Source organism: Chlamydotis macqueenii, chromosome 5, assembly GCF_036417535.1.
Source record: "Chlamydotis macqueenii isolate bChlMac1 chromosome 5, bChlMac1.mat, whole genome shotgun sequence".
In the NCBI taxonomy this organism is placed as follows: Eukaryota; Metazoa; Chordata; class Aves; order Otidiformes; family Otididae; genus Chlamydotis; species Chlamydotis macqueenii.
The window spans coordinates 72,483,630-72,508,259 of NC_141560.1; the positions used below are offsets into that span (position 1 = coordinate 72,483,630).

Genomic DNA, 24,630 nt, shown 5'->3' on the forward strand with positions numbered 1-24,630 from the left:
GGGGCCTGAGCCCAGGGGCAGTCGAGGTGCGGGATGGGACAGGACAGGGGCAGCACCGCTCCCCTGCTGTGGGGAAGCCCCCCAGAAGTGGCCAGTGCCCCGTGGTTGGGCTGTCACCTGTGGGTCCCTGTGGGGAGGCACAAGTGTGGGTGGCAGCTGTTCCCCTTCCTGCTGGGTCCCAGTACCATCCCCAGAGCGCCCTAGGGAGGCCCTAGGGGGCGAGGGGTGGGAGGTGGCTGGCTGGCGGTGGGTTGGTGCAGCGGTTTTGGGCTGGGGCGAGGGGGGGTTGGCATGGGGAGGGGAGTGTGGGTGATGGGGGGGCGGCGAGGGCATTGCATAGCATCTTGGGGTCCCTTCCAGCCCCTCGGGAACTTCACAGGGTCCCTCGGAGCCATCTGTGACGAGGTGCCAGGGAGTCCCCATGGCTTTGGGGGCTGCCCTGGGGGCATTCTCCCCATTGCTGGGGGCTGACTGAGCTCATGCCCCTGTCCCACAAGACCCCCCGGGGTTGGAGAGTGGGGTTGGAGGCAGCACCCGCCACTGCCCAGGCTGCTCCCCACCCTGCACTGTTGCTCCCTGAGTGGGGGCTGGGGCCTTCTAGCCTGTTTGATTGCATTGCCCTTCTGGTTTTCCTGTGGGCATCACCTTGCTCTCTGTCCCAGGGGATGGCGGTGTGGGAAGGGGACCTGTCCTGCTGTGCATCGTTCTGTTGTCCCTGTTTTTCCTCTCCCCAGCCTGGGGGGTGCATCGTCTCCAGCCAGCAGCCCCACGGAGGAGTGGGGATGGGAGTAAATAAAGCGGATGGCAGAGGACGCTCGCTGTCCCTGCACGGCCTGGCCTGTCTGTTGTCTTCTGTCTGTCATCGTCTGTGTGGCCAGGTGAGCGAGGAGGCACCCCCTCATCCCCCTGATGCCCTTTTGTACCAGTTTCTCCCCAGCTGTCTTTAGCATGGGATGTTATTTTCTACCTCAAGGGAGAACCTATTTCCCCAGGAAAACTCCTTTTTCTGGTGGCTCTGCGGGCAGGGTAGCTGCTGCAGTGTGCTTTCTCCTCCACCTGAGCCCCAGGCTTCCCCCACTGCAGAAGAGCCTGGCTGGAGCTATGCAAAATTCTCCTGTGATCTGGGAGAGGAAGGAGAGGGTCCCCCCACCCTCCCCAGGTGCCGGCCTGATGGCTCTTGAGGTGATCGAGTCCTTTAGCAACACGATTTTTTTTTTTTTTTTTTTAATGCCATGTTGCCTAAGCAATTAGTTGCAGGTTGAAATAAAACTGATCCGTACCTCTGTGCATGCGTGTGTATATCTATGGCAATAGATATACACGGGGACAGGTGTTGCCCTCCGCTTACAGTGGGCAGAAATCAGTGACTAACCCCACGTATGTCTCCGTGGGGCCCCTCCGTCCCTCCTTTCTCGCGAGGGGAGGCGTTCCTGGTGTCTGCGCTGGCCCTGGGTGCCTGCGGTAGCTGGGCGGGCTCTCTGGGTGTGGAGGGCTGCGTGTCTGTTGCCAGGAGTCAAGCGCCAGCGTGCGTCCTGACCCAATGTCTTTACAAGTAGCAAGTCTCCACCGTGGACACGCTTGAGTCTTGCTGGTGTCCCTGTGTGCTGGAGAAGGTGTGGGGGGGTGTTGCACAGCTTCCCCTGGCTTTGGGGGGCAGCTTGGATGGAAGATGATGGCTGTGCTCAGGATTTCCTTCTCCCAGAGGCTTGTTAGAAGGGCGTTGGGTCCCCTTTCTTGGTTTTGGGGCATGGCTTGCAGTGGAGGGGAAACTAGGTTTTCTCTGAAGGAGCAGACCCCCCAGACTGGTTGGAGGGGGGGAGATGCAGGGGCTGACAGAAGGATATCGTGGTGCATCCTGATGATGGGCTGGCCCTGGGAGTTTGCCTTTGAGGTCAGTGGAAGAGGGTTGTCTGAAGGCTGTGGAGCCTGCCAGGTGCTTGAGGCTGGAGCTTGGGGATCTGGTGGAGGGCAAGAGGATGTGTCGCCCCACAGAGGGGTGAGCCTGGGGCCTCTGTGAGGACAGGGACCCTCAGCTCCAGGGGGTGAGGGGCAGGGGAATGGTGGTGCTATGCAGCTTTACCTCTGGAAACGGGGGGTGGGCAGGAGGCTTTGCCTGGGTTTGGGGCACAAGGCATCGCCTGGCAACTGCGGGGGCGAGCACACACTCATGCCATCAGCCCCTCTGGCTCTTGCTGGTACGCCTCGCCCACGCTCAGCACAGTGCTGTCCTCAGGGCTCACAGCGGCCAGGCTGTCCCCTTCGCCCATTGAGCGATAACCCCTCGCCTTGTACCTCCGGCGGCTGTAGCAGACCATCGTCAGGATGGTGGCCAGCCCCAGCAGGACTGCTGCGGTGATGCCAACCACCTCACCCCCCGTCAGCCCCCAGCCCCTTACCGTCTCGGTCGCGTGACGGATCTCTTCTGGCTGGGCCAGCCGCCATGTGCGGCTCTGCTTGTCCCTGACCCAGGCGCTGTCCCCTTCCCCACTGCTCACCAGCACAGTGTCGATGGCTGGCAGGTTGGTGGGGGGCTGGGTGAAGGGTGGCAGGCGGGCAGGTGGCAGCGAGCCCCCTGTGAAGATGCCAGCCTGGACGCAGTAGTCCACCTGGCAGCTATCGCTGATGAGCGCCAAGTGCTGGCTGAAGCCTGGGGGGCAGCTCTTGGCATGAGGGTCCTCGGCAGTGCCCTGGTGCCCCCTCGCCAAGGGGTTCCCTGCCTGACAGCTGAAGAAGCCCCCAAAGGGCACCGCGTACTGGCTGCCCCCCTCATAATCCTGGCTCACGCACACCCTGAGCTCATCGAAGAGCTTCAGTGGGAAGTACCCTGAGGGGCAGGACTGGGCACCAGTGATGGGGTTGGCACTGCGGGTGCTGAACAGCCCCCCGAAGAGGTATCCCGAGCTTGGGCCCACTGACCCACTTGTAGCGCACCAGTAGGTGCTGAATTGCACGCGGGAGAGCCAGAAGACATCTTGGCACTCACGGTGGCAGAAGATGCCCAGGATACACTTGTTGTGGCACTCCAGATGACTGTGGCCTTCCTCCCGCTCCTGCACGCTCAGCAGCACTGGAGTGTAGGTGGTGGGGCAGGAGAAAGCCCCAGTGAGTGGGTTCCTCTGCTCCAGCCCCCGGCACAGCGTGCCAGTGTCAGGGCCGGCCAGCCCAGCACACTCCTGGAAGGCTCCTCCGAAGGTGAAGTTTGTCATGGCACCCTCGCAGGAGCCATCATCGGCATTGGCATGGAAGTTGAAGTTGGGTGAGGTGGCGTCAGTGCAGCCTGGGTAGGTGTTGAAGGTGTAGTAGCGGCGGATAGCCATCTCCACTCGCCTGGCCAGCTTCTTCACTGTGGGGCTAGGCAGCTCTGGCAAGGTGCTGGGGTTGATGAAGAAGTACAGGGGCAGCCCTGAGCGGTCAAGAGCCACCAGCTGGTTTTTGATCCCCTCCTGCCAGGTCTTGAGGGTGATGCCTGGGTAAAAGGGGGTCCCGCCGATGCTCTCTACCCTGGAGTTGGTGCGGTTCTCCAGATACTGCTTAGTGAAGCCAGAGCTGATGCCCAGGAACTCCTCGTTTTTCACACTGATGATGCTGTGGAAGGCCACGCCAGCCGAGGCAGTGACAGCACTCCGTGTGGCCCAGCTGTCCTTCAGGAAGGTTGCCTTGATCTGATCCTCCTGCACCAAGCTGGCTCCAGCATCCACGGAGGTGATGGTATGGGTGCCATAGTTAAGCACTAGCACCTCAGCCAGAAAATCAGCCATCCGTGTCTGGTTGTTCTCCAGGTGGCTGGCAATTGTTAGCAGCTGCTTCTTGAAGCCCTTGTCCAGGACTGCCCCTGGGTCGATCTTGGCAGTGTAAACCAGGTTCCTGACTTGCACTCGGGTGGTGACAGCATGGTCTTTCACTTGGTGGGTCTTGGTCCGGTGGAAGTCAGAGGAGAATTTGCCATTGATGGAGGAGAAGAGGGACAGCTCCAGGTTGATGGACGCAGAGGTGATGCTTTGGTAATCTTTCCAGGACTCAATGATCTCAGAGTTGATGTCCAGGTTGCTCTGCTTGCGAGGAATAGTGAAGATCTCATCTGGGATGATATAAGATCCATCTTCTGTGGTCTTGCACAGCAAGTAGCCCAGGTTGATAACTCTGCCCATGTCCAAATTCCTGAGGTTATCCCAGCCCCCACCTGGCAAGACTTCCAGACTCGGGAGCTTCAGGGCTTTCTGGCAGTCTGGAAACCCCGCAGAGGAGGCCAGCTCCTGGAACTGCTCAGCCCCTCTCACCCAAGCCACCAACACCCAGGCAAGCAGGACCCCCCAAAACACCCAGCCCATGGCTGAAGTGGTACAGAGCCCTCACCAGACGTCTGAGCAGCAAGGTGGCAGCTGGAGAAATGAGCTGGCTGGAGGTGCAGCTGCTGCGTGGTTCCTCCTTTTGGGTGTTGAATAAACAAAACGGAAAGGAGAAGTGAAACTGATGAATGTGAGAAATGAGTGAGTGGACCTGAGACAAGTGGGTGGGGCACAGAAAGTAGAGGTGCCCCGAGCTTATGGCCTCCCTGTTGCGAAAGCTCCCTCTCCCCATGAAAGTTGCTCTGCTTGGGATGGGACAGGGAGAAATCTCTCCTTCAGCTCTTCCCTGTGCCCAGGGAATTTCACCGTGTGAATCTCCCTTGGTCAGTGCTTGCGTGACTCCCCTAGATGAGTCCCCCCCTGCCCCTGGGTGGGCCTGGCTCCCTCGTGCCACGCAAGGGACCTGTCCCTGGCCTTGGGGTCCCGCTCACATGACGGCATGAGATCTGGCCTTGGTCACGTGGGCTTTTGCTGATGACTCCAAGGCTTTCCTCCGCAGCAAAGGCAAGGAGAGGAAGTGGGGAGCTGGTGCAGTGTGGTTTCAGCGTGGGGGACAGTGTGATGATGGTCTCCCTTCTCTCTTGGGGAAGAGGCTGCCTGAGACCCTGGTGCAGGCACTGGTGGGTTTGGAGGTCCCCCCTCAGGGGCCAGTCCATGGTGTAGGTGTCCCTGTCCTCCATACCGACATCTACGTTAGGGCCCTGTGCAGCCTCCCCCCAGGGTCTGCAGTGCCCCCAGCTGGGAAAAGCACCTCCTGCTCGGGATTGCTGGTCCCCAAGGGTAGCTGGTCCCAGTAGTACTGAGCCGACTCTGCCAAGGGATGCTGGCATGTGGCTGGGCCCCAGTCTCAGCAGCATGGGGCAGCTGTTGCAGATTTTGGGGACTAAACAGTTAAAGCAGCTTCTGCTGTGAAAGCTGTTACTCTTTCCATATGGACAGGCTCACTTCTGCTATTTCTGTTGGTTAGTTCCTCTTTGCAGGACAGTTCTGGCACAGGATGAGCCTGAAGCGAGAGCTGTGATGGAGTGGGGGGGGCGGGGCATAGACACACGTGCTTTTGCCAGGATAACACCAGGAGCGAGGTGGAAGGGATGGCAAGAACACCATCGAGGATGGCCTTGCTGGCCTCAGTGTGGGGCTTGGGCCCTGGAGTAGCTGGAAAACCCTGCTGTGGGGAGCCTGGTGCTGGAGGCTCCCACACCAAGCTGGAGCCATCTGCATTTCAGAGCAGGCTGTGAGGTCGCCTCACCCAAAATCTAGCCTGAGGTTTCACTGCCACCCAACTTCTAAGCCTAAGTGGTGGCCCCCGGTGGAGAGCCATGGCTGGTGATAGCTGTGGCCTCTGGGATCAGAAGAGAGAAGCCTCATGGGGCAGACAAGATCTGCTGTGGCTCTCCACCATGCAGGAGCAGCTCCCAAATGGAAACCAGGGCTTCCCTGTGCTGTGCCTGCTGCTGCGAGCCATCTCGTCCCACAGTGAACGAGATGTGGCAGAGCAAGGCAAAACCTGTCTGCTGCACCCAGCTGAGAGGTTAAAAAAAAGAAAATAAAAATTTCCTTTCTGACTGCCATGGGGAATGAGCAAATGCCACAGCTGGAGAACAAGCCATGTTCGCCATTCGGTGGGTGCTGCTCTGGGCAGGGCTGCTGCCACCATCCAGAGGGTGAGGAAGGGGAAGTGAGGGAGGAGGGCCAGCAGCAGAGCTGCAGGTGCTGAAGCAGGAGAAGGAAATGCAGTTTAGACCTCCTTCCAAAACCAGCAGAGCCATTAAACGCCTGGGGCTAGGGCGAGGGGTGGATATGCTGCTCCCAGCAAGCCACAGTGCTGATGGAACCCAAATCGGCAGGGCCTGGGATGGATGGATGGAGGCAATGGAAAACATTTCTGGTACTGCTTCTGGGTGCTGGATGCCAGATCTGACTTCTGCCACCCCTTCCCTGCCGTGGGGTGTTATATGCCATCGTCCTGCTGCTCATTCCCTGGATGGGGAAGCCAAGAATAAATTAGGCTGGGAAGGCAAAGCTGTTCAGTGCTCTGGCTGTAAAAAGCAGGTGACCTTAGAAAAACGCCCAAAGGATACTAATAAATAATCAGTTTGCAGCAAAGTTCCCGGTGGGAGGAATTAGAGATGGTTACGCAGTGAACAGAAAACTCACAGATTGTAACCACTAAGCGATGTGAGCCTGAGTGCTGGCAGGATCACCCCAGGCTGACCTTAAACCAGAAAAGCATGGGGTATCCTATGGCCGCCAGTGCACGTGCTGGCTGGCTGCTGGCTTGGATCACTGCTCGTCACCGAAGCATGGAAATTGCTTAGGAGCGACGAAAAACTGTGTCCATATCATGTCAATAAATACATATACAGAGAGAGTATATACGCCCACCCACACATATAGATATTTAAGCTTTTCTTGACTGTGCAGAAACCTGAAGAGGGAGAGGATACTTTTACAAGAAACAACCCTTTTGTCCTCAATGATATTTTATTTTTAGGCAAAGCTTGGAGAATCTTGTCACAATGAGAAATGGAGAAATGCAAGTTTAAAAGCCATCAAAATCAACTGTGTGGGGTTTTTCAGTTTTATTCCCAAGCAGTTGGTAGAGGAGGCAGCCAAATTTGTGGATTTCTGTGCAGAAAGCAGGACTGAGCAATTTTGCAAGCTCTATGCCTGGCATGTACGCTGGTAAATGAAAGAGACAAAGCAGAAACTCGGGCCGTGCAGAGGCAGGTATGACTTGAGTGGTTTTAAGTGTGGTCCTGGCTGCTTGTTTTAATTAACGTCTCTGCATTAAGATGGTGGTTCAATCCAGTGTCAAGACCTGCCTCCTAGAGAGACCCAAACTCAAGGCACCTTCAGGGAGAAGGGCCCTTTCTCCTGAAAGCCAGCTGCAACCTGTTTTGCCACAAGTGATCTGAAATTCTTAGGGCGCTCTAGACCATCTCGACGGATCAGGTTGTTCCCCAGCAGAAAGATGCAAAAGCTGCGAGGAGCCCAGGAGGACTCTGAGGACAGTTTCAGCACGCCGCTGGGACCAGTGACGGCACTTGGTGGGGCAAGGCCAGATGGGAGAAGTGAGTGGGTCTTGCCTGGCCTCTGTGCTCCCAGAGCCAGCTTTGGCTATTTCTGTTCCTGGCCCCACCTGATGCAGACCAGTGCTTTAAGCTGCTCTTACATTAACATAATTATAACTCACTGGTTTTTTCTCTTTCTGTCCCATGTTGCTTATGCAACCTCCAGCATTGAAGGTGTAGAAAACAGTCTTTAAGCACTCAGAGACTGTCTTCCTGGGCAGAGTAAAATGACATTTTCTAGCAATACCCTTATAGCACTAGAGGGAGTGGGAACAATTAGGGTGTGCTAATTATCCCCTTTGTGAGGACATTTCCCAGCAGGTCTAATTGCAGGTGAGTGCCACCATTTAATGGGCCGGTAACACCCCCTTCCCGCAGCAGCCAGCTCTCTGGGGGTGTGGTTTTGTGGCTGCTGGAGGCACTTGTGGCGGGTGAGGCGCACAGATACCTCCAGCATGCTCTTCTGGAGAATGTTTCTTGAAAAGGTATTGGCTGTGGCTGTTCCTACATCTTTGCTTACTTGGCTTTACAGGGGCTTTCCCAGCTTCAGAGAAGAAGGAAAGAGAAACCAGGTAGGAATCACTGGGCGATTCTGGCACCCATAAGGCCAGGCTTGCTCAGTGCCTGAACCCTGTTATTATGGGTGGGAAATCAATATCGGATAATTCTGCTCAGGGCGTTTAACTTTTCTTCATGTTGATCAAAACTGTATTTTTCTCAGTGAAGTAGTCATCAGCATTATTTCTGGTTGCATGGTATGCTTTGTTTGTTTGTTTTTTTTTTTTTCCCTCTGAGTGTTTTTTGAGCAAAGGGGAGTAGCTCTAAAGCCATGAAGATCTCAGGAAGGGTAACTTCAGATTGTATTTCCCTGGATAATAGTCATCTAGCTACAGACTGTGTGGAATGGCACTGTTTTCTGTAAGCTCACTTGCTTTATTGAAAGGGAGTAATAAATGAGCTTATTCAGTGTAAACTGACTTTTAGACTGATTTTAAAGTTGTCAGAAACTGGAGGGCATTAATAGGCTTTAATTTCCCTGAGCAGCCTCACCTGGCCCCACACCCCACAGGAGTCCCAGCTGTGCTCAGCCCTGAGCCCTCTGTCCTCTCAGCTCTGTTGTAGCTGTGCTCCTCTGCAGCCTTGTCTCCTGGATGGCTGCTTTGCATCTGTGCTGTAGGCAGCTTCTCTCCTGGGTGGACCCCTTGGGTGTATGTTGTGGCTTACCCCTAGCCCCACGCTCCTGATGGACCCTGGACTCGGTTCACCCCTTGCTGTGGCCGTCAATGGACCCAGTTACCCGCCCTGGCTTTGCCCACTGTGCTCAGGTCCTGTGGGACTGCACCCTACCAGTGAGGGTACTGCTGGTGCTGGGGTGCCTCCTGGCCATCCCTATCCTTTGGGGAGCAGCTGGTCTTTGCTGCTCCCTCACAGAAGCTACCAAAACAGTCTGTATTTTCTTTTGTATCTAGATTAATGATGATACATTAAGAATAGAGCTGGAACTGAGCCTCACCCAGCCTGGAGACCCTGAGTGACATCTCTGTGACCCTGGATGGAGGAGCCTCTGGCAGGGGCACCCTGTCCTGCCCAAGCTCAAATGTTGCACTTGGGGAAAAGCCACTGTTGCAATGGCCATAGGCCAAAATGCAGGTGACTCTGAACATCAGGAAACCCTTTTCCATTATGACAGTGACTGAGTGACTGGCACAGGCTGCCCTGGCAGCTTGTAGAGTCTCCTTCCATGGAGCTATTCAAAAGCCACCTGGATGTGGTCCTGGGCTCCAGGTGACCCAGTTGAGCAGGGAGGGGTCGATCAGCTTGTTTTCCTGCCAATCTCAGCCCATCTGTAATTCTGGGACTGAGATCCCTGACCTGCTCAGAAGGATGGCAAGCTGCTGGTGTGCTACAGTAGGATGCCCAAAGCCCTGGGGCCCTTGCTCTGGGTGACTGCAGTGCCAGGCTGATACCCACAGTGGGGTGGAGTGCTGGTGTGATGCAGGGCTGTGATGTCACCGAGGTGTCCCTACCTGCTGCTCTTCTAGCTCGCCTGAGAGACTGAATCCCTCCAAGAGCCTGAGAGAGATGTAGCATGGGGTCAGCCTCACCCCAAAGCCTGGACTGCCTCACGCCCAGATGGGACAGTGGCAGGAACAGATCATCAGCTCCTTCTGCAGCCAGATGGGTTTTACACCCGGCGGGGCAGGTCCTTTGGCTCAACCTGACCTGTGACCCAAGCCTTCCCCAAGAGTGGCTCCCTGCAGCCCCCAGCACTGCAGTGTCCTCTGGGTCCTAGCCCTGTGCCAGGGCTCACAGAACTTCCCAGGCAGCTTTAGGGACCAGATGCCTTTCTGTGTACCTGTAGCCGCCTCTGGGAGGCAGCTGCACAGCAGTTTGTCCAGGCTGGAGCTCACCCATCAGGTGAGAGCACTGGCCCGGCAGCAGGGCTGCCTCCCATAGCGGGAGCACACAGGTAGCCAGGCCCCCCTGGACTTCCCTGCTGGGGCTCTGTCCCACCCCCGCGGGGCTCCCAGCTCGCACACGGCTTTTTCCCTGCCCCACCAAGCAGGGGGGTTGGAGGGTGCAGGCTCCCCCAAGGCCTGACCCCGGGCTCGGGGGGCGGGCGGGCCTTCCCGCTGGGAAAACTCCAGGCGCGGCGCTGCTGCCGCGCAGCGACCAAATCCGGTACTGCACGTGGGACGGCGCGCTGCTGCCCGCCCGTACCGGCCGTGCCATGCTGCGGCGCGGTGCCGCCGTGCTCAGTGCTGCCGCCTGGCGAAGCAAACCCGGTACTGCAGGTGAGCCGCGCAGGCGCCGCCGTGCTGCTCGCCGCCGCCCGCCCGTACCGGCGATGCGGTGCCGCCGCGCTCGTTGCTGCCTCCCGGTAAGGAAACGCCGCTGCCGCCCCACGTGCGCGCTGCCGGCGGGCGCTCGGCGCGCAAAGCGCGGAACTGCAGCGCCGGCCCCGCACAGGGACAGAGCAGCCGGCAGGGCGGTGTGCGGGGGGCGCTGCCCGGGGGCGGGTGGGGGCCAGGAGCAGCAGTGAGGTGAGGGAGCCCCTTTGGCTGGTGCGGGGCTGTCTCATGTCATGACATTTCTCTCTATATGCCTTTGTTGTGCTCTCTGCCCATATTCATTTTCCTCTCTGTCCTGGTGACCATCCCGGGATTTTTCTCCACCTCCGTTATGCTGCTACCTTGATTTTTCTTTCTCTGCCCTGCTCCTTGTTGCTCTTTCTGTCTCTTTTCCTCTGCCCGTGCTGCTTTTTTCTCCTATCTCTGTCCAGATCCCTGTCCCTTTTTTTCTTTTCTCTTGTTGTCCCTCTGCCCTGCTTTCTCTCACTATCTTTTCTGTCTTTCTCTCTCTGTCCCATTCCCTCTCCCACCATTTCTAACTGTATTGCTCTGTGCATCTGTCTGTCCCGTCTTTCTTTTCTCTCTTCCTCTGATTTTCTTTTTTTCTTTCTCCATATCTCTCTCTCTCACTGCCCATCACAGTTGGATTTTTCCTCCAGTGCTGTCTGGCTCTCTGTTCTTTTTTTTCCTCTCTGTCATCCTGTTGTGCTCCCTGTGTCTATTTTCTTAAATTCCTCCATGCCTGTTCTGCAGCCCACTGCTATTTTTTTTTCTTCCTTCCCTTTGTCCTGCTCTCTGTCCTTGTCTTTTTGTTCTGCATCTCGTTGTTTTTTCCTTTCTCGTTCCACCTCTCTGTTCTTCTCCGTACCCCTCTAACTATCTCTCTTGTTTTCTCGGTCCTTCTTGTCTTTCCCTCAGTTTCTCTGACTGGTTCCCTCTTTGTTTGGCTTTTTTTTTCCCCCCTCTTTGTCACTCTGTCCTGCTCCCTGTCACTTTTTTTTTTTTTTTCCTTATGTCATTTCTGCCCAGTGCTGTTTTTTTCCTTCTCCATCTATCTGTCCTGCTGCCTGTCCTAGGCTTTTCCCCCCTCCATCTCTGTCCTGCTACCTGTCTCTTGGTTTTGCCTGTCTTTCACTTTATCCTGCCTCCCTGTCCCTTTTTTCTTTCTCTGTATCATCTTGTCTTGCTCCCTGTCCCTATCTTTATCTGACAATGTGTCCTGCTCCTTGTCCTTCTCCCCTCTCACCCCCTATCTCCCTTCTTTCTGTCTCTTTTATCTTTCTATCCTTCTGCCCCAATGCTTCTTTTTGCACCTCTGTCCTGCTCCCTGTCCCGTTTTTTTTCTGTCTTTATTTTTCTGTCCCACTACCTGTCTGGTCGCTTCTTGCTGTACCTCCCTGTCTAGCTGGCTCTCCCTTGATTCCCTTTCTGTGCTCCTCTGTCCTGCTCCCTGGCCCTTTTCTCTCTTCCTCTGTCTTCCTCCAGCCCGGTGCTGTTTGTTTTATTTTTCGTTCTTGGTCTCTTGGAACAGAGATGACCCTTTCTTTATTTCTCACGCCCTTTGTCCTGTTCCCTGCCCGTCCCTTGTCTGTGTGCGCCCTGTCACCATCGCTCCTTTCTTCTTCCTCCCCTTCCCCCGCCCCGGCCTGCTCCGCGGCCCTGCGCTCTCTTGCTCCATCTCTGCAGGGCTCCTCGTCGCTGCCGCTCTTGCCCTCTCTGTCCTTTTCTTTGCACCTTTCTTTCTCTCTCTGCCCTTCAGTTTTCTACTTTTTCCAGCCCTCCGTCCTGCCCCGCCTCGCCGTATCCGGGGGCGGTCCGGGGGCGGGCAGGGCGGGGCTGGGAGAGGGCGGGGCCGGGGGCGGTCCGGGAGAGGGCGGGGCGGGGCCGGGGGCGGTCCGGGAGAGGGCGGGTGAGGGGCTGCGGGGCGGTCCGGGAGAGGGCGGGTGAGGGGCTGCGGGGCGGTCCGGGAGAGGGCGGGTGAGGGGCTGCGGGGCGGTCCGGGAGAGGGCGGGTGAGGGGCTGCGGGGCGGTCCGGGAGAGGGCGGGTGAGGGGCTGCGGGGCGGTCCGGGAGAGGGCGGGTGAGGGGCTGCGGGGCGGTCCGGGAGAGGGCGGGGCGGGGGCGGTCCGGGAGAGGGCGGGCCCGGGGCCGAAGCGGCAGCGCGGTCCTAGAGGGGCGGTGGCGGGATCGGCTCCTGGGTGCCGTCCCGTTCCGGGCCGTGGGGCAGCTGCAGCCGCGCCGGGGCGGGTGAGGGGCTGCGGGTGCGGCGGGTCTCGGGTGGGGGGTCCCCTGGTTGGGGCCTCCGCGGGCGGGGCCGGGCTCTGCCCTCCCGGGGAAAGCGGCCTCAGGCCGAGCGCTGCCCCGGGGTCCTCGGGGGGTTTTGGGGCCGAGCCCGTGTCCGGCTGGGGGGAAGCAGGGGCAGCCCCGTCCCGTCCCCGGTTGCTCCTCGTGGGGCCGGGCAGCCTCTGCCGCTCTCTTTTTCGCCTCCTCTTTTCCCAGTGTCGCCTTCTGCGTCAGGTGAGGCAAATCCCGCGTGGCTGACTGCCCGTGCTGCCCAGGGGGTCACACGCGTGTGGGGCTGGGGGAGCGGGGAGAAACACTTGTGAGCTCGGGCACCACAGATGCTCCACATCAAACTCGTGGAAAAGGCAAATTTGCTGCCGGTGCGGAAAAGCTGGTGGAAACTGCAGGTAAGAGAGCATGCGCCTCATTTCTGAATTGGCCCGTTGGTAGTTACGAATGTTTTCCTTTCAGGTAAAGGAATGAACTTTCATCTGCTGTAAGAGCTGCCCGTTACCTGCTTTAGGGACAAGTGCTCTCTCCTGTTGTTTCACACTGATGTTATGGGCAAGGTGGAAATAGCCTTTTATTTTTATACGTGTAACTCGGTTTTTAGTAATATTGGTGTCAGTGTGGTTAATTTTTGAGCAGCTAGGTGATAGTAGGAATGTGATGAATGAAACATGATGGAAACTGATATTTGAACCTGATTTTTATTTGGATTTTATTTTTTATGGCATGTTGTCCTGTGGCTCAATCCACATTGTATTCAGCGGAGTCTTCATTTTAGGACTTTTAAGTAAAAAAAAAATCTTGTCCTTCCAAAAAAGGACTGCTTATTCTTAGGACTGAGGTGTAGACTTGGAGAGTCGCTTGAGTACGTCATCAGAATTAAAGCCAAATTTCACTTAATGTTGCTGCTGTTTGTCTTCACTTTCTTCAATTTCCCCACCACTCCCGCGTGGTTGGGAGCGTTGAATCATTATTTTCTTCCTCAAGGAGAGACTGTGTTTAAAAGTTAGTTTCCTTACAAATTTATAAGTAAGTTGGTAAGATGGAGTTATGATTATTAAAACCACAAAAATAATGCCAGTCTTACAGATCTGGACTATTTGAGAACATGTATTAATTGCATGCAAATGTCATCGAGATACAGGACATCTGGACTTCATGCTCTGACAAGACAATGTGCCGAGACAGAGATGAGCTCGAAAAGAAAAAAAAAAAGATACAATGTCATGATTTCTGGTTTGGTGGTTTTTTTTTTTTTTTTTTTTGGTATGTGATGTGGTTTGGTGTGGAGTTTTGGGTTGTTTTGTTGTGGTGTGGGTTTTTTTTGTTTTTTTTTTTTGACTGCAATGTAGACTGGTGCCAGTGTGCAGAGCTCTTTGCTGCTGCTTCTCTTTTTTAATTTTTGTTTGGATAATTTTAAAAGAGCAATTAAGTTACTTGGCTGTGTAAAAGTGCTGGTAATACCAGCACATTTAAAAGCTTGAACCAGTAGTGAATAAGTTGGCTGCAGGTAGAATGCAACGGGTAGAATTTATGGAGGAAGAACAATAACAGGAATCAAATAGTGAGTTAACAAAAACTTTTGTGTGTGTCATAAATAACAAAGTTTTATTGCCAAATGTTGTTTGGCAAGATGTTCCAAATGGCTATTTTTGGTAAACGTAAATTTTCAGGAGGTTCGGGGTTGTGTGTGGCAAAACAGGCCCCTCCACTCGTGTCCTGTCACGAGAATGCCCAGTGGCCGGGCTGTTGTTCCCTGCTCTCGATGTGGCCACAGCAGTGCTGTGATGTTTAGAGCTGACAGGTGGGTTTAGGAGTGGAGGGAGAATACCTGTTCTCTGTAAGTGCTATGAATGGTGACCCTTTTCCATCTCTGCTACTTTCCTGTGCACAGGATGAAGCTGTTTTATTTTTCTCCCTTGTTTCTGGTCTAAATATTCTGAAGCTGTCGCTGCTGCGGGGTTGTTGAAATTGGTGTAGGTGAAATTGCTGCGGTGCCTGCGGCTGTGCTCGCAGGGACGCTCAGTGGCTCCTCATCAAAACAGCGAGGTGTGTGCGGACATCCGTAGAGTTGTGCTCCAGGTCTGAGAGCGTGCCACCTTGTTGCTGTTGGAAGATGGAATTGAGCATGAGCCTGTTAAATCTAAGGACAGTCAAAAGCTGGGAGGGGACCCTAAGCAGGTTTGGTGGCACGACTGCAGTTTTAGAAGATCTTGACCATTTGGAGAAATGGCCTGACAAAAAGCATTCCTTTTTTGCAACAAGGCAGTTCACAAGGACAGATGGATTGCTCTACAAAAATAGTCAACTTGGGTTGTATAGGGGGAGGAAATCTTGGCTAAATGTAGGCTTGAGAAGATGTGTGTAGGTATCTGTGTCTGTCACCTGCATGTATCTAGGAAAGTGGTTCTAGTGATACTAAAGCTGCCAATGAGTCAAAAAAAGGCACAGTTCTCTAAAAAGTGCAAAAGCTCTAGGGGCTGGTATCAACAATTGTACCAAAGGTGATGCAAAATACTTTTTCCTCCGCTCAGTTGTAGTCTTCACAAACCTTCCCCCAAAAAGGAAGCTTTAGATTCTTACCCAGCTTTATGCTAAAGTTTTGGGTTTGTTGTTGTGGTTTTTTTTTTTTTTTTTTTTTTTTTCTTCCCTTCTCAGCTGAATGTTGACTGCCACCATTTCACTCTGGTCACTCTTTCTTCTGCCCTGAAAGTACAAGATGGATGGAGAGGATCTATAGTGGTCTGCAAGTACAAGGTACATCTACAAGGTGTGTCAGCGTTTTTCCGAAGGTACCTGTAGTGTGGACAGGTTAAGTTAACATTCTTAATGTGCCAACTCTCCTGTAGTTTTTCTATGAACTATTTTAACACAAGTACTAAAAATAAAATAAGGTCTGTCCTGGAGCCTGTTGTGCCTATGCAAAACTTACTTCCCTCTGTTTATTTTCTCTTCCTGAAAGCGTAATCTTCTGTTTCTGTGTGTTTACTATTAAATGATACTGTGAAAATAACTTTGTAGTAGAAGAGGAAAGAAACTGTTCATAGAGGTCAGAAGAAACAGACTTTGTTTTCATGATAAAAGCTTTATGCTATTTCAGTCCATAACTTTTAAAAATATCTTTGTAGTAGTACTCAAACCTTACTGAGATGCTAGCGTCTGTACTAAAAGCAATCAGGGTCGAAGAAGAGATGTGGACAAACCAGGACAAATCAGCATTGCTTCCATGTGTTTTCCCAGGCTTCCCAAAAAATGATAGCAGCCTTGTCGCTAGTGACAAGAGTGAGTCTTGATGTGGTTTTGGTGAGGTGCTGCTTCAGTGATGCCCTTTTTCCTTAACCTGCAGTGTGTAACTTTTGACTTCAGTCGGAAAGAGATCTTCCAGAATGGAAATCTTTCTCATTCAAAGAAGTTACATTTTATGAACTTCCTATCAGAGTGGATCTTCAGAGATGATGTACTTGACAGTAGAAGTCATCAGCAACAAGATTTTTCACTCTCTTAAAAAAAAAAAAAAAAAAAAAAGAGGAAACTCAAGTCAATTTCCTTCCAAACACCCAAGCCCAGCATGGTCTTCCAAAAGTTGATGGCCGCGCATTGCTCTGCCCTTCTTCTGGCAGCTGAAGCCACCCGAATGCGCATGCTCGGGAGCTGGCCCCCGGGCGCGCATGCGCGTTGTCCCGCCCTTCTCCTGGCAGCTTCATCCGCCCGAACGCACATGCCCGGGTGCCGGGCCCCGGCCGCGCATGTGCATTGCTCTGCCCTTCTCCTGGCAGGCACTGACTTCGGACTGCGCATGCGCTGTGCCCGGGAGCAGCATGGCGGTGTGCGGCTGGCGGGTCCCGGCGGCGGTGACGGGTGAGTACCGAGGGCACCCGTGAGGTGAGCGAGCCCCTTTCGTGGCTGCAGCGCTGTCTCCTGCCCGCCCGGGGAGCCTCAAGCCACCCGCTCGGAGCCGAGCCGGGCGAGGGCAGCCCCGGGGAGTGACCCGAGAGCAGAGAGAAGGGAAGAGGGGCAGGAGGGGGCCCCCCCTCCCGGGCGGAGACGCCGGGCACCTCCCCAGCTCGCCAGAGCTCCCCCCGAGCCTCCCCCGGCCCCGTGCAGCTGCCCGCCGCTCCGGTGCGTCCCCTGAAGCCTGTCCCGTAGCACCGGGCCACGCCCTGCCCTGAAGGCTGCGAGGGGGGACCTCAGTGTATCTGGAGAATCCCCTGCGGCAGCAGGCGCTCCGGCCAGGGGCCGTGTGCGGTAATAACGGTCGCTGCTTCTTCTTTCCCTCTCCCAGAGGCTGTGCCGAGGCTGTGGCTGTCCGTTCCTCCCCTGGGAATGCTGTTGACTGCACTCGCCTCAGGCTTGTGTGGGCTGTCTCTGCCCGGCCGCGCTCTCCTGGCGGTGCGGGAGCGAAAATGAACGGATGGAGCGCTTACTGCCTGTGGAGAGGAGCTGCTGCAGCTGAAGCTGGAGAGGCCACAGAAAGGTAAAGAAGAAGAAACCAAAGGCCAGCCAGCCAGAGCTGCCTCCCGCTGCAGGCCAGAGAGAGCCTAGCCTGCCTCTCCGGGTGAGAGGTACTTTGTACTCTTCAGCAGGCCAGACCGCCAGTGCGCACTGCAGTCTGTACGTGGAACCTGAAGCACGGTACGGCCACGTAGTGCATGAGCGAGCGAGACTGTGTCTAGGAAGCTTTTTGTCTAAGAGCTGTAAGACACCCACGTATTCTCTTAGGTGGAGGACACCCAAGTGGTCGGAGTTACAGAAGAGGAGAGAAGCAGAAAGCAGCATCTGACCTGTCAGATTCTCCCAGCAGTGCCGGGAGTGAGAGCTGTGGTGAGTCCCCGGCCCCTGGGGCTCTGCCTCCTCTCTTGTGCGTCCCTGTCCTTCCCTGCCGCTCCCGTGACCCCTACCTTTCCCAAGCTGCTGTGATTTCTTGTTGTTGTTATTGTTTCCTTCTACCTCTCCTCTTCTCTCTATTCTTGTATGCTCTTCACCCTTTTTCTCTCACTTTAAATCTCTTGTTCTATCGCTTCCTTTTGTTTTTATCCCTGCACTTTTGTTCTGCTCCCTTTCCTTCCTTTTTTTGTTCTCTATCTCTGTCCTGCAGCCCGTCGCTGTTTTTGCCTTTTTCCATCTCTTTGTCCTGATCTGCATCCGTATTCTCCCCCCAACTAATTTCTCCAGCCTGTTTTCTGGCCTGCTTTTCTTTGCGCCTCTGCATGCCTGCCCTGTGCCTCTGCCTTTCTATCTCTCTCTTTCTTTTCTTATCTTTCTTTCTCTCTCTCTTTGTCTTGCGTACTGTCACTGTTTTTTTTTTTTCTGTTCTGTATCTCACTGTCTGTGACCTCCTCTGTGCCCCTGGATGTGTTTGCAGCCCCTGGGTGCAGAGCTGATGGCTGAGGACAGGCACAGGGAAGGGGGTGATGTGCTGTGGGGCTTTGGCAAGGGCCCCTGCTCCTGATGGGCTCCAGCTGGGGCTGGAGGTGGGGCAGCCCCAGATGGGTCCAGTGAGGCTGAGGGTGGGGCTGGCCCTGGCCCTGCTGTATGAGGGGCCTCCAGCTGTAAAGGGGGCCGCCTGGGCATGGCTGCTGGAGGGGACTGAGGAGTGAATCACAGGCAGGTGCCTCCAGCAAGGAGTGGCTGGTCCATCTGAGCCCTCCCTGACAGAGCAGACACCAGGACGCAGTGCCAGGAGCTCCGTGCCTCTGTCGGCCACGTGTGCGAGCCACCACGTTCTGCTACATTTGTCATTCAGCCCTGTCCAGAACGTAGCTGTGGTAGAAGTTAGATAGCATGCATGGTCTTGCTGGAAATGAAGCGTAACCCTGGAGCATTTGTTTTCTTGTAGGAAGCTAAAGCAGGTAGTTTTTGATAATGTTATTGCATGTCATGACATACTTTCCTAGTTAGCTTGGTATGACACCTATTTTTTTCTACCTAGACTCCAGAAAAAGTAAGTTGAGCTTTGCGTCTCTCAGCATCTGAAGCACCACGAGCGGCAGTTGCGGCGTCGGACTTCTTGGCAATGAGTGGAGCCGGTGAGCAGAGCACTGCGGCGCTTTTGAGAAGGAGAGTGCCACAGAAGAGACTGGTGGTAAGTGGTGTGATGTTGAAGGGCGGTGCTGTTTGGTAGGTTTTATTTTGGGGTTTTTTTTTTTTTTTTTTTTTGAGATGGTGATGAGGAGCTGGGCGAGCACAGCGCCGTCTTAGTTAGCGTGGGGTTGTTCTTTTGAGGATGGAATCTGATTTCTGGCCCTTTGAGAGCTAAGTTGAGGGACCACAGCCGAGGAGGGAACAAGGTTGAAAACTGCAGGGAGGGTGTAGTAAATTGATGGGAGGAAGAGGGCTCCCTGGGAACAGTCTCTCTTGGGAAGGTGAAGGGGGAGACGTTACTGGTCAGTGTACGCTGGGCAAGAGTGTTGCAGCCTGGGGCGGTCTGCCTTTTATGCAGTCTCTAGGCTGGATAATGTTTGTGGGCCTGTAGAGGCGCTGGCAAGGGCTGGCGAGGAGCAGCACGAGCTTTCAGTGCTGGCACTTTTGGTGTGGCAGCAATTGTCTGACGTTCGTTATTTTGAGGCCTTTTTTCCGGTGGGTGGCCGTGCGGAGTTGACAGTGAAAGCGGGAGCACTGGCGTCCAGGAAATCCCAGAGCCCTCCTCTGCTCGGAGGCAGTTCACGAGGACAGAAGTGTTGCTGTGCTCCTTAACTAACAAATATTCAACTTGGCACATAGAGGGTGAGGAGATCTCGGCTGTACTTAGGGTTGAGAAAATGTATGTAGGCATCTGCGTCTGTCCCCTGCCTGTATGTAGGACAGCGGTTCGAGTGAAACTAAAGCTGCCAATGAGTCAAAAAAAGGCCCGGGTGTCTGAAAAATGCAAAAGCTTTAAAGGCCGGTATCAACAGCTGTACCAGAGGTGCTGCAAAATACTCTGTCCTTCACGTGGTTTTAGTCCTGAGAAACCTCACCCGAAAAGGAAGACTTAGATTCCTGCCTAGCTTTAAACTAAGGGGTTTTTCCCTCTCTCTGCTGAATGTCTGCTGCCAGCGTTTCACCGTGGTTGCCCTTTCCTTGGCCGTGAAAGTACGAGATGGATGGAAAGGAGCCGTAGCGGTCTGCAAGGACGAGGTACGTCTATGATGCGTGACTGCATTTTTCCTAAGGGACTTGCCGCATGGATTTTTAAAGTAAACGTTAAGGATGGGGCGATTTTCCTTCTGGAGTCTTTTAACTAAATATTCAGACACAAGAAAAATCAAATGAGGTGTGGTCTGGAGCATGGTCTGGCCATGGGAAAGTAATTTGTATATTCTGGACACGGAAAAAAAAAAAAAAGCCACTCAATTTGGGGAAAGTTGGTGTGACCCAGTGGGAGACGGAGGGGTTATCGCTGGGGATTACGCAGTGTGGGTCCATTGTCCGGTGTGGGTCATCTTGTGCAGGTTATGCCGGGTGAGTTACATGCTGTGGATTGTCCTGCGTGGACTCCCTGCTATAGGTCATCCTTACGCACCTTTCTTCCCACACGTACCCCTTGTCCTTGCGTGTCCGTCTCTCCCTCGTATCCGTCCCCGCAGTCCCGCTCTGTGTTTCTCAGCCCTCCTGACGCGTGGATCAAACTCTACAACTCGGAGAGAGTTATAAAGCAGGCATGTTTATTTGGCACCGGGTGCGTGGGGGATTGCTTCTCCAAAAGCACGCACACTGACAGCACATTTTACCAAAAATGTATCCGGTGCAGGTACACACATTCCTAGGATTGCACAATACAGACATACATGTGCATAAGCGAGGCGGGGTTATTAAAAAACCACTTGCGTTAGCATTTCAGATCTGTCTCTGGTGGTCGTTTACTTCTTCAGGGGTCTGATCTTCCTCTAGATGAACTTCATTCACCCATGCTCTCCTTTCACTTGGGGATTTCAGCAGTTTCTTAACGACTCCTGTTATCATGTCCTTTGCTTGACATATTAGTCCTTGAGGAATACCAGTTTCTTGTCAAGTACCAGTCCCTGATAAGCTTAAGTGAGTTTCGAGGCAAACAGGATTGTTAGGCATTGTCTAGCAGACAGTCAGTCTCCTAAATCAAGCAGTATGCAGATAGTCAGTCTTCTAAATCAAGCAATATTTAGCAGACCGTTAATTCCCTGTATCACTTGCAAATGCTTTTCACTAAAACACCCCCCCCACCGTGTGAGGTTTTCCTCCCTTGTGAGTTTTTTTTCCCCTGTGTTTTGCCCGTTGCGTGCCCTGCACTCTTGTTTTGTGTCCCTGTTCGACGCCCCCCTTTTTGGCGCTGCCTCCCCATAACCCCTCTGTCTCGGGATCCTTGGGGCGCTGCCTGTGTTCCCCAACTTGCCCAGTGCCCCCCACCCCCAACTTTTATGGAGATTGTTTCCATTCTAAAATGAAAACACTCTAAATGTTTTCATTAGAAACTTACAAGTGTGTTCATTTGTATCAGTTGCATATCTTGGGTTTTCTTTTGCTGTATTTTTCTTTTGTTCCATTTTTCCTTACCAGTGGTGGTTGTTTTTCTTTTCCTTAATATTAAACTGTTTTTATCTCAAGTCACCAGAGTTGTCACGTTGACCTTTCTGAGTCTCTCCCCATCCCACAGGGTCGGGGGCAGTGAGCGAGCACAGTTGCTGGCTGGGGTTAAACCGCGGCACAAGGTCAGCTGCAAGCCCTGCCTGGCTGATGCTTTAGGCTGTCGATGTCATTCCTAGTGTCTTGACAGTTTGTCTTTGTTCTTTGTCGTTGCTTTTTAGTGCCTTTTCCTCTGCTGTTTTGGGCAGCAGTGGTTGTGGAGCCGCTCCAGGTAGCCACTCTCTCAAGGGCAAGGGGGTGGCAAAGCCGCAAGCTGGTGCACAGTCCGGTCGGACGAAGGCAGCCACCTGTCACTGTGGATCGGTATTCCGGAAGACGTAACTGAAGGCCGTCTGACCGGCAGCTGCCTGTGCTGCGTGCAAGAGACAGCCTGCCTCTCTGGGTGAGGAAGATCCCGTTTTGAAGGCCGCAGCAGGCTAGATCGCCAAAGAGCGCCGCAGGGTCTGTACACATAATTTAAAAAGTGGGCACGGTCAAGTACTGGGTGAGCGAGGCTGCGTTTCTAAGGAGCTTTGTCTCATAAGAGCTGTAACGCATCCCCCTCTTTTCTTAGGTTGGGGACAGTCAAGCAACTGGAGTGACAGAAGAGGAAGGGAAGAGCAGAGAAAGAAGGGTCTGAACTGGCAAACCCTCCCTGGAGCGCCGAGAGCTGCGGTGAGTCCCAGGCCTCGGGGCCCCTTCTCCCCTCCTCTCCATCTCAGGGCCTCCTTGGCCCTCCCCCAGCTGCCTCTCTTTCCCTTTTTCTTTCTCACGCTGCTGTGATTTTTCTTGGCTTCCCTGTATCTCTCTTCTTGTTCTCTTTTTCTGTTTTTCTCCGTCTTTCTCTTTCCCCTTCTCTCTCTTCTTGTACTTCTCCCTTTCTTTTTCTGTCAGGGCTCTTGTTCTCCTCGCTCTCCTTCCTTTTCCCCACTGTTTTAAACTTGTATTTCCCTTCATGCTGGTCTGCATCCTTATCTTTTTTTCTTTGCAGTTTCTCTGATCTGTTTTCTGGCGTTTGTTTCCTCCCTGTGCTTGTATGTGCTGCTCTGAGTCCCTGCCTTTCTGTCTCTCTCCTCCCTTCCCTTTCTTGCTTTATCCTTTGTCTTGCTTGGTGTTGCGGTTTTTCTTCCATTCTGCCTCTCACTCCGTCCTGTTCATCCCTTGCTGTCTCTGGGCCTTCATGCTGTTCCCTGGCCTGTTTCATTAAGTTGATGTGCCTTTGTAGCCCTTTCAAGATCTAAGTTTCTCCAGCCCCTGTGCTTCTCACGAGTACACAGTCTCTCTCTTTGTGTTTTGTCTGTCAGTCTGTCTTGTGACCTGTCGTGTCGTTTCTCGCTATGTTCCTTTGTTCCGATCCTTGCTTGTATTCACGTTCTTCTCTGTCCTCCTGACAATCTAAGGTTGATGTTTTTTTTCCCATCTCCATCCTGCTGCTGCTGTTTCTTTTCTCTGCCTTCTCCCTGTCCCTCTTTCTGTCTCTTTTCCTTGGTCAGTGCTTTTTTCCCCTTTTTTGTCCAGATCTCACTCCTATTTTTTCCTGGTTTTGTCCTGTTGCCCTGCTTCCTCCCACTTTATTTTCTGTTTTTCTGTCTCTGTCCCGTTTGCTCTCCTGTCTTTTCTAACTGCATTCCCCTGTTCAGCTGGGTGTCTCTTCTTTCCTTTCTCTTTCCCTCACTATCTTTTTTATTTCTTGCTCTTTCTCTCTCAGTGCTCATGACAGTTGATTTTTTTTTCCTCCAGAGCTGTCCTGCTCTCTGTCCTTTTATTCTCTCTCTGTCATTCTGTGCTGCTCCCCATGGTTGTTTTTTAATTTCTCCGTCTCGGTCCTGCAGGCCATTGCTTTTTTATTTTGCTTCCATTCCCGTGCCCTGCTTTCTGTCTTTGTTTCTCTTTGCCTTTGTTCAGCCTTCCAGCATTTTTTCCTTTCCCATTCCATCTCTCTGTCCTGCTCCCTATCCCTCTTGCTGTCCCAAATCTGGGTTTGTTTACCCAGTGCGCAGTATGCCAGGCTTACGCACAGAGCAGAGGTATTTACTTCTGTAATTTCTGCACAGTGATGGGTGCTAGGGGCTAAATCCACAAAGCTAGCCCACCTGCTTGTAATGCTCAGTTTAAATTCTACATTCTCTGTCTTGCAGCTGCACGCTATTTGATTGTTTCCCCTCCATCTCTCTCTGCCTGCGGCTCCCTATCTGTCTTGTAAGCCGTCACTGATATTTTTTTGTTTCTCCATGTCACTCTGTCTAGCTTCCCAGTCCCTGTTTTTTAATTCTTCCCTCTTCCCTGTAGGCTGGTCCTGTTCCTATTATTTCACATTGTGTTCTGTCTGGTCCTCTGTCCGTATTTATCCATTGCTTCCTCTCTGCCCTGTGGCCTGTCGCACTTGCCCATTTAATTTCTGCCTCTCTCTCTGTCCAGCTCCCAGTCTCTGGTTTTCCATTTCCTCCCTTTGTGCCCTCTAGCCTGTCGCTTTTCTCCTTTATCCAGCTTGCCGTCTCTGGCTCCCCGATGCACCTGATTTTCAATTCCGCCCCTGTTCTTTCTGTATGCATTTGTTCTCCAGCTCTGTCTTTTTTTTCAGGCTCCTTGTCCCTATTTCTTAATTCTTCCCTCTCTGCCCTCTAGCATATAGCTGTATGGTTTGTTTTGTGTTGTCCCCTTGCTTTCAGCTTTTTTGTCCAACATTTGACATCCTGGCTCCCTGTCCCTGTTGTTTCATTCCTCCCTCTCTGCCCTGTTCTTGTTATGGCTTTATCTTTCTCCATCACTCTCTTGCTTTGGCTTCCTGTGTATAGTTGTCTTTACCTCCCTCCCTGTCATGCTGCCCAGCTCAGGTTTTTCCTGCATCTCCATCCTGCTCCCCATCCTTCTTTGTTGGTCTCTGTTCTGCTCCCTCTCCCTCTTTCTGCTGCCTCTTTTCCTCTCTCTCCACTGCTTCTTTGCCCACCTCTGTCAGGCTCCTTGTCCCCATCCTTTTCTCGCTATCCTGTTCCCTGCCTCGTGCTTTCTCACTACACCCCCCTATCTGGCAAGCTACCTCTTTTCTTTTCTCTTGTAGTGTTCTGCACCCTGCTCTTTGTTTTTGGCAGCCTCCAAGTCTGCCCAGCAGCCTGGTGCTCCAGGAGACAGCCGACTGACCGTATGTTTCCCACTGATCCGACAAGCGTGGCTCCTGGAATGACTGCCAAGGTGTCCTGGGGACATGGAGCGGGGATCAGAGGCTGCAAGCTCCAGAGCAGACTCGCTGCTCGGACTTATGTGCGTGACTGAATAAACACTCGCTGTCTCCTTTGACTTCATGGCTGCGTTTCTGCTCCCTTTGTATGGGGCCAGGGGCTGTGAGGAGCCCAGGGGAGGAGGTGATGCAGTGTGGGGGTCAGGCGATGGCCCCCAGTTCCTGCCGGGCTCCAGCTGTGGGCTGGGGCTGGAGGAGCCCCAGGTGCGGGCAGTGAGGGTGATGGAGACGGCCCCTCCCTGTAAAGGGGTGGGT

The 24,630-nt window shown here is 53.6% G+C and overlaps 1 protein-coding gene and 1 long non-coding RNA gene across 9 annotated transcripts; one reads left to right on the forward strand and one right to left on the reverse strand.

Moving 5' to 3' along the window:
• Positions 1–330: 330 nt before the first annotated feature.
• On the reverse strand, positions 331–4,367 carry MPEG1 (macrophage expressed 1). Its single transcript, XM_086749699.1, has one exon. It carries the CDS (start codon positions 4,326–4,328, stop codon positions 2,166–2,168), a length of 2,163 nt encoding a protein of 720 aa, XP_086605825.1. The 5' UTR covers positions 4,329–4,367; the 3' UTR covers positions 331–2,165.
• A 12,036-nt stretch (positions 4,368–16,403) lies between these two features.
• LOC147600745 (uncharacterized) lies at positions 16,404–24,434 on the forward strand. 8 transcript variants are annotated; one of them, XR_015258742.1, is made up of 8 exons: positions 16,425–16,445; positions 16,846–17,037; positions 17,283–17,384; positions 18,500–18,645; positions 19,599–19,679; positions 21,323–21,602; positions 21,715–21,815; positions 24,199–24,434. It is a non-coding gene; the product is annotated as an uncharacterized LOC147600745 (long non-coding RNA). The 8 variants fall into 8 exon arrangements; XR_015258745.1 differs by having other exon boundaries at positions 16,426–16,445; positions 18,500–18,589; positions 21,350–21,602; XR_015258744.1 differs by lacking the exon at positions 19,599–19,679 and having other exon boundaries at positions 16,427–16,445; positions 21,350–21,602.
• The last annotated feature ends 196 nt before the right edge of the window (positions 24,435–24,630 follow it).